This window comes from Tachyglossus aculeatus, chromosome 24, assembly GCF_015852505.1.
Source record: "Tachyglossus aculeatus isolate mTacAcu1 chromosome 24, mTacAcu1.pri, whole genome shotgun sequence".
NCBI classification, from domain to species: Eukaryota; Metazoa; Chordata; class Mammalia; order Monotremata; family Tachyglossidae; genus Tachyglossus; species Tachyglossus aculeatus.
In genome coordinates, this window is record NC_052089.1 from 11,300,480 (window position 1) to 11,314,383 (window position 13,904).

Sequence of the window (13,904 nt, forward strand, 5' to 3'; positions counted from 1 at the left end):
TGTGGTTATAAATCAGGGTCTTCTTCTAGGGGGTCTTCAGCAGCATTTGACTGGGTGGGCTGTTTCCCCCTGAAGCTGGTTATAGTTCATTCACCATTCAGTTGTATTTTTTGAGCACCTACTCTGTGCAGAGCACTGTACTAAACACTTGGAAAGTACAATACAGCAATAAAGACAGACAATCCCTGCCCACAAATGGGCTTACAGTCTAGAGGGTGGAAGACAGACAACAAAACAAGCAAACAGGCACCAATATACGTAAACAGAATTATAGATATATGCATATATGTATAAGTGCTGTGGGGCGAAGGGGGGTAGCGGTGAGTGAAGGGAGTGAGTCAAGGTGACACAGAAGGGAGGGAAAATGATTCTGATCACTGTCGGTATGATTTTTAGAAAAATAAGGCACATAACAGGAATGCTAAAATGATCATCCTCTTTCAGGACTTTGAGGAGTAAAAGAAAGGCAATAAGGAAACCTGACTTATTAAATTTTTCCCTGTATAGAGGAATCCAAACCAAGTTTAAGAAGGTTGAATTCCTGTCTCTCCTCAGTCCAGTGCTTACTTCACTCTGCTGCCCAGATCATGCTTCTAAAAAAAGTTCAGTCCCGGTCTCCTCACTTCTTGAAAATCTCCGGCGGTTGCTCATCGAACAGAAACTCTTTACCATGAGCTTAAAAGCACTCAATCAGCTCGCCCCACCCCGCTGACTCCTACCTTACTAATTTCCTGCTACAATCCAGCTCATACTCTTCGCTCCTTAAATGCCAACTTACTCACTGGACCTCAGTCTCATCTATCTCACCAAGGACCCCTTGTCCTCATCCTCCCTCCGGCCTGAAACTCCTTCGCTTTTCATATAATAATGATGGCATTTATTAAGCGCTCACTATGTGCAAAGCACTGTTCTAAGAGCTGGATATCCAGCAGACCACTACTCTCCCCGCTTTCAAAGGCTTTTTGAAATCATTTCACCCCCAAGAGGCCTTTCCCAACTAAGCCCTCATTTCCCCTATCATTCATTCAGTCGTATTTATTGAGCGCTTACTGTGTGCAGAGCACTGTACTAAGCACTTGGGAAGTACAAGTTGGCAACATATGGAGACGGTCCCGACCCAAAAATGGGCTCACAGTCTAGACTTTGCCTATGTACTTGTACTGTATCCTTTAATCACTTGATATTTACCCCACCCTCAGTCCCACAGCACTTTTTGTACATATCCGTAACTTAAATATCTACCTCCCCCTCTAGACCATAAATTTCTGCTGGGCAGAGAACGTGTTTACCAACTCTGTTGAACTGCACTCTCCCAAGTGCTTAGTATAATGCTCTGCACACAATAAGTGCCCATAAATACCACTGATTAATTGGATTAAAGTGATTCCATATCATTAAAAACTTAGGTGAAATTTGGAAATAAAGGTCTTTGGGACAGAGGATGCAATTATCCTGTCCCAAAAAGGATAATGATTCAGTGACAATCCCATCTGGCACTGAGCTTTGAGCACTATGCTAAGTGGGAGAGTAGCAGCGTGGTTTAGTGGAAAGAGCACGGGCTTGGGAGCCAGAGGTCGTGGGTTCTAATCCTGGCTCTGCCACTTGTCTGCTGTGTGACCTTAGGCAAGCCACTTAACTTCTCTGTGCCTCAGTTACCTCATCTGTAAAATGGGGACTAAAAATGTGACAGCCTGATCACCTTGTACCCCCCCACAGCGCTTAGAACAGTGCCTCACATATAGTAAGGGCTTAACAAATATCATCATTATTGTTATTATCCAGCACTTAGAACAGTGCTTTGCACATAGTAAGTGCTTAATAAATGCTGTTATTATAATAAATACTATTGAATGAATGAATGGTGCATTTTACCACCAACCACTGGATTTCTGTAAGTGATAACCATGCTAGGCTAAGAAGCCATCAATCAATCAATGGTACTTACTGAGTGCTTACTTCATGCAGAGCCATTGTCTAAGAGTTTGGGAGAGTCCAGTACAACAGAGTTGGTAGACACATTCCCTCCCCAAAATGAGCCGTCATCTTGCCGTTGCAAGATCCCATCTTTCCGCAGCCACCCTGTTTCTTGGCCAGGATTTGCAGCAGGAACTTTCCCATTGCTCTTATTTCTCAGGGTCATTTGGGAAGATCACCAGATGTTGCATCCTCCCTAGCCCCTTCCTGTTCGACTCTTACGGGAGAGAAACAGTTCCTTTCTATTTCCCCAGCATGTGTCATGTAAAGTAGATAGTCCTTGGCAGATGGGGAAAATTCATATGGTTCTAAAGCTTAGAATCCCCTAGCTGATATTAGAACCATAAGAAATATACCATGTACAGAATAGGAACCTCCTGGGCATTAAACAATCTCTCAGATATTCTCAAATGTTTGTACATATTTATTACTCTATTTTATTTGTACATATTCTATTTATTTTATTTTGTTAATATGTTTTGTTTTGTTGTCTGTCTCCCCCTTCTAGACTGTAAGCCCGCTGTTGGGTAGGGACCGTCTCTATATGTTGCTGACCTGTACTTCCCAAGCGCTTAGTACAGTACTCTGCACACAGTAAGCGCTCAATAAATACGATTGAATGAATGAATGAATAATATTCTCATTCCGGCTCTTCCAGTCTCCCTCTCCCCATCTCCTCCTTTCTCCCTATCTCACTCCCTTTCTTTGTCTCCCTCTCCATTTCCCTCATCCTGAATCTGTGTGTGTGTGTGTGTGTGTGTGTGTGTGTATCCACCCTCCCTCTTTCCCTTTTGGTCCTTTAAAGAGGGAGTTGCTTAGTTTGGCTGTCGAGAGGCATTTCTATCATATGCTGACATGGAGACTGCCCACGCTGCGGCCTTCCTTCCTTGCTAGACTCCGATAGGAGGGAGCCAAGATTCACTAACACACACCTCCCGCCCCCGCTGAGGACTTTGGCAGGACCGCAGCCCAGATGCTGAAGTGCGGAATGTGTTTTTCGAGGATCAGCGGCGGATTCGGTGGTGGCGGGACATACAGTCTCCTGGCTGCTTTCACTGCTGATTCTTGTGCCAAGGGTTAAAGTGCTGGTGGTAGCGGGCAGTCAGGGGCCCCTGCTGAATACCACTGCTTCTTGATCCCGAGATGCCTTTGAAGACGTGTCCCCTTCTAGACGTGTTCATATGTTGCCAACTTGTACTTCCCAAGCACTCTGCACACAGTAAGCGCTCAATAAATACAATTGAATGAATGAATGAACCTGTGACGCTTCTGTCGTCCGACACTTTGCTTTAGGCACGAAATTGAAGAATGGAGATAGATGTACAACTGACCCCTCATGGAGAAGCCAACTCCTGGTTTCTCCCTGGCCTCTAAAAACCTCCCCCCATTTGGAGGTTTTCTTCCGTTGAGCTCTGCCCAGCCATCTGTGAGCCCATTGTCGGGTAGGGACCAAACTTCTCGGGGTCTCAGTTCCCTCATCTGTGGAATGGGGATTAAGGCTGTGAGCCTCATCTGGGAGATGGACTGTGTCCAACCAGAATAACTTGTATCTACCCCAGGGTTTAGTACAGTGTCTGGCACATAGTAAGTGCTTGACAAATACCATAAAGAATGAGGTTTTAAAGCCTGGAATTTTGTCTGAATAAGATCAGCATCAATACCTGCACGAATATGTGTGTATTCTGTTACCTGGTTTAGATTTGTTTTTTGGTGCTTGAGAGCAGAGATGACATCCCCTTCCTAGAGTGGCCCAGTGGATATAGCACAGGCTTGGGAGCCAGAAGACTTGGGTTCTAATCCCTGCTCTGCCACACGTCTGCTGGGTGACCTTGGGCAAGTCACTTAACTTCTCTGGGCCTCAGTTACTTCATCTGTAAAACGAGGATGAAGACTGTGAGCCCCATATGGGACACGGACTGTGTCCAATCTGATTAGCTTGTAGCTACTCCAGTGCTTAAACAATACTAAACAAAGTAAGCACTTAACAAATACCACAATTATTATTGTTAATATTATTATTATTATTTCCTTTGTAAGTCCCCAGCTTGTTTTGCCTGATCGATTGCCATCTTCAGCTTGGGAGAGGTCAAGATCCAAGGAGTTGCAATCCATTGGAGGGTCACACTTGGGTTATTCCAGAGGCAAGAGATGCTTGGAGACTTTAAGCTCGTCTCTAGACTTTAAATTCATTGTGGGCAGGGAACGTGCCTATCAACTCTGTTGTACTCTCCCAAGTGCTCAGTACAGTGCTCTGCACGCAGTAAATCTCAATAAATACCATTGATTGAAGCAAGGGAAGGGACCGGATAACCTCTGAGGCCCCTTCCAGTCCCACAGTTAATCAATCAATCGTACTTATTGAGTGCTTACTGTGTGCAGAGCACTGTACTAAGCACTTGGGAAGTACAAGTTGGCAACATATAGAGACAGTCCCTACCCAACAGTGGGCTCACAGTCTAAAAGTTCTGTAATTTGACAGAGCACCTGTGAATTCAAGCAATAGAGAAACAATCCAGTTAGCATTTGAGCTGTGAGACTGATAGCTGCAGCCAAGGCACTGCACTGACCTGTGCTTTCCCTTGGCTAAATAAATGAAAATGGAAAGGCTTTTCTTTCAAGATTGTTGGCAGACAGAACTTTCGGTGGTGTGATTCTTCAGCAACCAGCCAGTGGACAAAAGAACCATTAACTTCTGGATTTATTGAAGATTATGATCTTATTAACCGGTAGGCGGGTCATAATGACCTTTCCCTATTTAGTTTTGTTGCATAAAGTTCTTTTTTTGTGTGCAAATGAATTTCACTAGACACCTCTGCCAGGGACTCTCCACTCAATCAACGGTACTTTTTGAGAGCTTACTGCGTGCGAAGCAATGTACAAAATGCTTAAGAGGGGACAAATGAGGCTTAAAGCACAGGGTCCCTCATTTTCCAGTCTTAGCCTTCTCTTCAGCGGGTTCTCTGAACTTCAGTCCACTCCCTTAAGCACTTATTCACCCCAGGACTTGCATACAGCTCAGTCTGTAATTTATTTTAATGTCTGTCTGTACTTCTAGTCTGTAACCTCCTTGTGGGCTCTAAGGTACTGTGCTCTCCCAAATGCTTAGTCCAGTGCTCTGCACACGGGAAGCGCTCGGTCGATTGATTGAGAACGAAGTTGTCAGCGTGAAAACCTGCTGTAGCCTCTTCTGCTACGATGGTACCTTTTTCTTTAATTTCATCTAGCGACGAAATGATTGTCTAGGCTTCAGAATAGGTTGGCTGTCGGGAGTCATTTCATTCACTCTCTGTGAGGTTTTTGCCCCTAAACATTTTTCAACAGAGTTTCTTGCCTGTAGGATGCCAAGGATTCTTCACTATGCATCCAATATATGCTGTTCAGCGCTTAGTCCAGAGCTCTGCACACAGTAAGCGCTCAGTAAATACGATTGAATGAATTATAGGTGTTTAAGAGTGCTTACTATGTGTCTAGCACTGTACTGAGCGCTGGAGAGCAGTTGTGGGCTGGAAAGGGGTGCAGGCGTTACAAGTGAAAGGCTTGTGGGAAATTTAAATGAAAGAAGGAAATGTCCAGGGAAGGGCCATTTAGTAAATTACGGCAGTGAACACCCAGGTCATGTTCGTCCAAGCATGGGGTTTGGGGAGGGTGGGAGGGAGAGTGGGTTCTGGGTTTTTTTTTTCTTTAAAAAGATGAAGCAGGACGGTGCAATGGAAAGAACGTGGGCCTTGGTGTCACAGGACCTGGGTTCTAATCCCGGCTCTGATACCTGCTGGCTGTGTGGCCTTGGGCAAGTCTCTATGCCTCAATTTCCTCATCCAAAAAATGGGGAGTCAATATCCATTCTCCCGCCTTACACTGGTGCAAATATCTTTAAATTGTTTGTGCATATTTATTACTCTATTTATTTATTTTACTTGTACATATCTATTCTATTTATTTTATTTTGTTAGTATGTTTGGTTTTGTTCTCTGTCTCCCCCTTTTAGACTGTGAGCCCACTGTTGGGTAGGGACTGTCTCTGTTGCCGACTTGTACTTCCCAAGCGCTTAGTACAGTGCTCTGCACACAGTAAGCGCTCAATAAATATGATTGATTAATTAAATTATATATTCTAAATTATGTATTTATATCAATCTCTGTCTCCCTCGCTAGACTATTAGCTTGTTATGGGCAGGGAACCTGCCTGCTAATTTTGTTGTATTCTAATTATGTATTTATATCAATGTCTGTCTCCCTCGCTAGACCATTAGCTTGTTATGGGCAGGGAACCTGCCTGCTAATTTTGTTGTATTCTACTCTCCCAAGTGCTTAGTACAGTGCTCTGCACCCAGCAAGTGCTCAATAAATACCATTGATTGATTTTACCCAGTTTCTTTTCAGGTCAAGAGAGTCAGGAGGCACCAAGCCACTTACGGGACAGGGAATGTGTCTGACCTGATTGACTCCCTGACTAAGCCCTCTTTTCCTTAACTTCAAATCCCTTCTGCGTCACCCTGACTTTCTCCCTTTATTCACCCCCCTCCCGGCCCCAAATCACTCATGCACACATCTGTAATTTATAGTAATGTCCGTCTCCCCCTCTAGACTGTAAGCTCACTGTGAGCAAGGAATGTGTCTGTTATATTATTAACATTGTGCTCTCCCAAGCACTTAGTACAGGGCTCTGCACACAGCAAGAACTCTGCAGTTAATGTACTTACTCCAACATTTAGCACAGTGCTTTGCAGACAGTAATCTCTTAACTCATTTCATTTGATTTGATTTCATCCCGCTCTCTTCATTTGTAGGTGACAAACAACCAGTGCCCGTTGACTTCGGCAAACCATCTAGTGGCAGCAAAAACACTACTTTGGACTCTCCTGACCCTGAAAAGAAACTGGGTAAGATCAATCAGTGGTATTTATTGAGCACTGTACTAAGCACTTGGGAGAGTAGAATACAACAAAATTAGCAGGCAGGTTCCCTGCCTGTAACGAGCTAACAGTCTAGCGAGGGAGACAGACATTAATGTAAATAAATAATTTAGAATATAAAATTTAAAGATATTTGCACCAAGTGCTGTGGGGCCGGGCGTGGGGTGAATATCAAATACCCAATGGTCACGGATCCAAGTGCATGGAAGACGCAGCTGGGGAAGAGAGGGCTTAATCAGAGGAGATGTGACCTTAATAATGCTTTAAAGGTGGGGACAGTAGTTGTCTGGGGTGTATTGAGGGGAAAGGATGCAACATTTCTTCTGAAATTGTGTGATTACACAAGGAAAATATGGTTTTTTTTGCCCTGGGGGTGGGGGAGATAGCGGTATCCCAAGCACTGAAAGTCGCTCAGCTGTTTGACAGCGAATGTACCAGGCCACTGGGGACCTTCTACGGAGAGATGGTTTAGCAATTCTTTTCAGATCAGTGTGTGAGGAATCAACTAGCTAGGCATGGCTGTTTTTTCCACTGTGGGATGATTTTAGTATCAAATGAGGGGGTATCTAGAACATAGCATGGAAAGGACACTGCCTGGCCTAGAGGAAAGAGCACAGGCCTGGGGGTCAGAGGACAGGGGTTCTACACCTGGCTCTGCTAATTTCTTGCTGGGTGACCTTGAGCGAGTCACTTAACTTCTCTGTGCCTCAGTTTCCTCAACTGTAAATTAGGGATTAAATACCCGTTCCCCTTCCTACTTAGACCGGAGCCCTATGCGGAACAGGAATCGCATCCAACCTGATTGTCTTTTATCTACCCCAGTGCTTAGGACAGGACGTGGCACATAACAAACACCACAGGAATAATAATAATAAAAGCGTGTAGTCCCTGGTCTGTCTCCTGGAACCTTAAAGCAGAATACCACTCTGCTTAGCATATGTGCAGCTGAAAGCGAACATTTAGTCTGGGATACCTTGCCATGCTGCTTCCTCACTGCCTTACTCACATGAATCTGCGAAATACCTACTTTTTCTGGATATTAACTGGTTTTCCCAGGTTCTGAATTTATGAGGTTGTCCAATACATCACAGTGTACCTTTGACTATTGCTGCCCCGCCCAGAAATTAGAAAGGTTGCTATAAGATGTGTTTATTTGAGCCTGGAGACATGGTTAGCCCCCTTGTGATTCTTGGCGCTCCCAGGATTTTTCATTTATACCCCATTTTTCAAACTCTGCCAACCGAGTGCTCACTGTGGAAGCTAGTTTTAAGAGTCCCGTAATCCAACAGTGATAAAGGCCTGAATCAATCAATCAATCATATTTATTGAGCGCTTACTGTGTGCAGAGCACTGTACTAAGCGCTTGGGAAGTACAAGTTGGCAACATATAGAGACACTGTAATTGGCTGTGTTTTTGTCGACTGCACCGCACGACTGGTTTGTGAATGGATCCGCTTTTACCGAGCTGGGAGGCCAAAAGGAGGTTGGCATCCCTTGACTTCCACTAAATGGATATTTACTCTTCTCTGCCCTGGGAGAAGGGGGAATTATCAGGGAACCCGGCAGCCTGGAGGGTCTTAACCAGTCCTGTGGCTGGCTTTGAGGCTGAAGATGTGATATCCTAATAATAATAATGATAATAATAATAATAATAATAATGGTATTTATTAAGTGCTTACTATGTGCAAAGCACTGTTCTAAGCACTGGGGAGGTTACAGGGTGATCAGGTTGTCCCCCTGGGGGCTCACAGTCTTAATCCCCATTTTACAGATGAGGTAACTGAGGCACAGAGAATAATAATCATCATGGTAGTTGTAAAGCGTTTATTATGTGTCAAGCTCTGTACTGAGCGCGGAGGTATCTAGAACACAGATACTCGCATGGGGCTCAAAGTCTCGGTAGTATTGAATTGAATTATATTCAATTGAATTGAATTGAATTGACTTCAATAGTATTGAATCTCCATTTTGCAGATAAGGGAACTGAGGTCCAGAGAAGCCGAGTGATTTGTTTAAGGTTGCACAGCAGCTGCGTGGCGGAGCCACGATTAGAACCCAGGTCCTCGGGCTCCCAGGCCTTGGCTCTTTCCACTGGACCACATTGCTTCTGCCAAAAAATATAACATTTTGCAGCCCCTCTGCCCTGAAATAGAAACACTGTGTGTGTCGGTGATTCGAGTTGCCCTAACTTACATCTGTGTGTTTTCACGCACTAATTTTTTTTTACTCAAATCAATCAGTAGTATTAACGGAGCGCTGTTGGTGTGCAGAGCACTGTACTAAGATTTGGGGAGCGTGCAGTAGATTTAGTAAACGTGATCCTTCCCTCCAAGACCTTACCATCCAGTGGCAGGGGCCGGCCACTAAAAATGGCCCGACAATTCATTCATTCATTCCATCGTATTTATTGAGCACTTACTGTGTGCAGAGCACTGCACCTCCTTCCCCTTCCCACAGCACCTGTATATATGTATATATATTTATTACTCTATTTTATTTGTACATACTTATTCTATTTATTTTATTTTGTTAATATGTTGTGTTTTGTTGTCTGTCTTCCCCTTCTAGACTGTGAGCCCGCTGTTGGGTAGGGGCCGTCTCTAGATGTTGCCAACTCGGACTTCCCAAGCGCTTAGTCCAGTGCTCTGCACACAGTAAGCGCTCAATAAATGTGATTGAATGAATGAATGGGAAGTACAAGTTGGCAACATCTAGAGACGGTCCCTACCCAACAACGGGCTCACAGTCTAGAAGGGGGAGACAACAAAACCAAACATGTAGACAGGTGTCAAGTCGTCAGAACAAAGAGAATTAAAGCTAAACGCAGTTCATTAACAAAATAACTAAAAAGCATTTACAGAGAGAAGGATGAAGGAAAAGTGGATGTGGAGATGAGTTAGTGCCCGAGTAGATTATTGTAAGTTATGTGCACAAGTAGCGTGGCTCAGTGGAAAGAGCCCAGGCTTTGGAGTCAGAGGTCGTGGGTTCAAATCCTGGCTCTGCCACTTTTCATTCATTCATTCAATTCATTCAGTCGTATTTATTGAGCGCTTACTGTGTGCAGAGCACTGGACTAAGCGCTTGGGAAGGACAAATCGGCAACATATAGAGACGGTCCCTACCCAACAGCAGGCTCACAGTCTAGAAGGGGGAGACGGACAACAAAACAAAACATATTAACAAAATAAAATAAATAGAATAAATATGTACAAATAAAATAGAGTAATAAATACATACAAACATTTATACATATATGCAGGTGCTGTGGGGAGGGGAAGGAGGTAAGGCAGGGGGGATGGGGAGGGGGAGGAGGGGGCTCAGTCTGGGAAGGTCTCCTGGAGGAGGTAAGCTCTCAGTAGGGCTTTGAAGGGCGGAAGAGAGCTATTTATTAAGCGCTATCTATGTGCAAAGCACCTTTCTAAGCGCTGGGGAGGTTACAAGGTGATCAGGTTGTCCCACGGGGGGCTCACAGTCTTCATCCCCATTTTACAGATGAGGTAACTGAGGCCCAGAGAAGTGAAGTGACTTGCCCAAAGTCACACAGCTGACAATTGGCGGAGCCGGGATTTGAACCCGTGACTTCTGACTCCAAAGCCCGGACTCTTTCCATTCATTCATTCAATCGTATTTATTGAGCGCTTACTGTGTGCAGAGCACTGTACTAAGCGCTTGGGAAGTACAAGATGGCAACACATAGAGACGGTCCCTACCCAACAGCGGGCTCACAGTCTAGAAGGGGGAGACGGACGACAAAGCAAAACGTGTGGAGAGGTGTCAAGTCGTCAGAACAAAAATAATATAATAATAATGATGGCATTTATTAAGCGCTTACTTTGTGCAAAACACTGTTATAAGCACAGAATTAAAAAAATTAAAGCAAAATGCACATCATTAACAAAATAAATAGAATATTCCACTGAGCCACACTAGGACTGTGAGCCCCACGTGGGACAACCTGATCACCTTGTATCCACTGAAAGAAGTGCTTGGCACATAGTACGCGCTTAAGGAATGTCATTATTACTATTATTATGTGTGACTTTGGGCAAGTCACTTAACTTCTCTGTGCCTCAGTTCCCTCATCTGTAAAATGGGGATTAAGACTGTGAGCCCCCCGTGGGCCAACCTGATCACCCTGTAAACTCCCCAGCGCTTAGAGCAGCGCTTTTGCATGTAGTAAGCGCTTAATAAATGCCATCATCATCATCCGGTGCCGCAGATTGTGTGAGTGTAGGTGGTCAGATGGCACGCGATTCTTTCCGCCCCCTTTAAATGGCGTTTCTGAAACGTGGGCTTGGTTGGGACTGAGTCGCCGGGTGATGGATTGTCATGAGTGTCTGTTTCGTTGCCTGCCAGCCTCGCCCCCAGGCATCCACCGCCCTCCCGTGCCACCCGCCAAACCCACGCCCGCGCGGAGAAGGCCCCTACCGCCAAACAACGTGACTGGGAAGCCAGGAAGCACAGGTAGGGATCCGCCCGTCCCAGTTTTCTCCTCCATTTTCCTCCTCGTTCAACTGGGGATGGCGCAGTGGGGTTAGATCTTCATTCATCTGGATGTGAGTCGATCAATCAGAGGCATTTATTGAGGGCTGACTCTGTGCGGAGCGCTTGAGAGAGAGAGAGAGATCGGCACTAGGGTGAGCTAAGACCCCCCTCATACAGCAAGAGTGAAAAGATGTCTCCCGCCGAGACCGTACCCTGGGTTTGGGCCTCTGCCCGTTCATCATCGTCATCGATGGTATCTCTGGTGCGCAGAGCGCTGTGCTAAGCATTTGGGAAAGTACAATACAATGAGCTTACAGTCTAGAGGGCACCGTACTAAGCACTGGGATGGATTCAAGGTCATCAGACTCACGTGGGGCTCACAGTTTTAATCCCCGTTTTACAGATGAGGTAACTGAGGCCAGAGACGCTGCGTGACTTGCCCAAAGTCCCATAGCAGACAGGTGGCGGAGCTGGAATCGGAACCCAGGTCCTCTGGCTCCCAAGTTCATGCTCTTTCCCCTAGGCCACATTGCTTCTCCCCCTACCTCATCCAGGGAGTAGCATCCCATGGAAGATTTTTTATTTTCTCCCCCTTTTAGACTGTGAGCCCACTGTTGGGTAGGGACTGTCTCTATATGTTGCCATCTTGTACTTCCCAAGCACTTAATACAGTGCTCTGCACAGAGTAAGCGCTCAATAAATACGACTGATTGATTCAGCTCCCTGAGCTTTCCCTGTTAAATCATGGTAGATTAGACTGGGAGCCCGCTGTTGGGTAGGGACCGTCTCTAGATGTCGCCAAGCGCTTAATACAGTGCTCTGCACACAGGAAGCGCTCAATAAATACGACTGAATGAATGAATGAAATGTTGTCTGGGTATTCTCTCCATCCAATGGATCAGTCAATCAATCGTATCTATTGAGCGCTTACTGTGTGCAGAGCACTGTACTAAGCGCTTGGGAAGTACAAGTTGGCATCCAGCTCTCATCCTAGCTCTCTTCCTCCCTTCAAGGCCCTACTGAGAGCTCACCTCCTCCAGGAGGCCTTCCCAGACTGAGCCCCTTCCTTCCTCTCCCCCTCGTCTCCCTCTCCATCCCCCGCATCTTACCTCCTTCCCTTCCCCACAGCACCTGTATATATGTATCTATGTTTGTACATATTTATTACTCTATTTATTTATTTGACTTGTACCTATCTATTCTATTTATTTTGTTTTGTTAGTATGTTTGGTTTTGTTCTCTGTCTCCCCCTTCTAGACTGTGAGCCCACTGTTGGGTAGGGACTGTCTCTCTATGTTGCCAGCTTGTACTTCCCAAGTGCTTAGTACAGTGCTCTGCACACAGTAAGCGCTCAATAAATATGATTGATTGATTGATTGATCCAGGGGGTCAGGCAGTTAATACTAAGCAAAGGGGCAACAAGCATCTGTAGGGAGATGGGGGCTGGGCTGAGTGAGCCCACTGTTGGGTAGGGACTGTCTCGATATGTTGCCAACTTGTACTTCCCAAGCGCTTAGTACAGTGCTCTGCACACAGTAAGTGCTCAGTAAATACGATTGATTGATCAAAAGAGAGGGGAAAATTGTACGATCCACAGCTGGCTTTCAGCTGGTTAAGGTGGGTCTCCAGTTGCCTGAATTTCCAGACCTGTTTTGTTGCCACGAGTGTCCGGTGAGGTTTCCAGGGGGTGTATGGCTCGCATAGACGACAAGAAGTAGATGTGATTAAATGCCAAGCTACATGGAATCTGCCCTAGAAATAGAACAAAAACAGCACCGTACTAAGCACTGGGGTGGATTCAAGGTCATCAGTCTCACGTGGGGCTCACAGTTTTAATCCCCGTTTTACAGATGAGGTAACTGAGGCCAGAGACGCTGAGTGACTTGCCCAAAGTCCCATAGCAGACAGGTGGCGGAGCTGGAATCGGAACCCAGGTCCTCTGGCTCCCAGGTTCATTCTCTTTCCCCTAGGCCACATTTATTTTATTTTGTTAGTATGTTTGGTTTTGTTCTCTGTCTCCCCCTTTTAGACTGTGAGCCCACTGTTGGGTAGGGACTGTCTCTAGATGTTGCCAATTTGTACTTCCCAAGCACTTAGTACAGTGCTCTGCACATAGTAAGCGCTGAATAAATACGATTGATGATGATGATGATGATGCTTCTCCCCCTACCTCAACCAGGGAGTAGCATCCCACGGAAGATTTTTTAAATTTTCTTTTATTTCATATTACAAAAGTTGACTCTACAACCAGCTCACGAGAAAATCTTTACGTTACAAATGTTATTCTGCAATTCCATCCCCTCCCATCTGCCTCCCCGCCCAGATCATTACTTTTTTTCAGGATCTTTGCACCCCCTCTCATACTTTCCCCCATCTCATTGTAACTCCCCCACCAGCAAAAACCAATTCCCGTCGCAGTCCTCCGCTTGCAGGCTTTGGTTTTGAAATTGTCGGATGGTTTTTGCTTCCAACTGGGGCCGGACGGTTCCTCTGGATCTCTAGCGGAGTCCCGGGCTGAGTGAATGAGTCATCC

The 13,904-nt window shown here is 45.4% G+C and overlaps 1 protein-coding gene across 1 annotated transcript in view; it reads left to right on the forward strand.

The window, feature by feature from the left end:
• LOC119945126 (ABI family member 3 binding protein) overlaps window positions 1–13,904 on the forward strand; it is a 235,481-nt gene that overhangs the window by 199,496 nt on the left and 22,081 nt on the right. Inside the window, exons 45-46 of the mRNA XM_038766152.1 lie at window positions 6,761–6,853; window positions 11,243–11,350. Coding sequence (XP_038622080.1) covers window positions 6,761–6,853; window positions 11,243–11,350 — 201 coding nt within the window. The remainder of the gene's footprint in view (window positions 1–6,760; window positions 6,854–11,242; window positions 11,351–13,904) is intronic.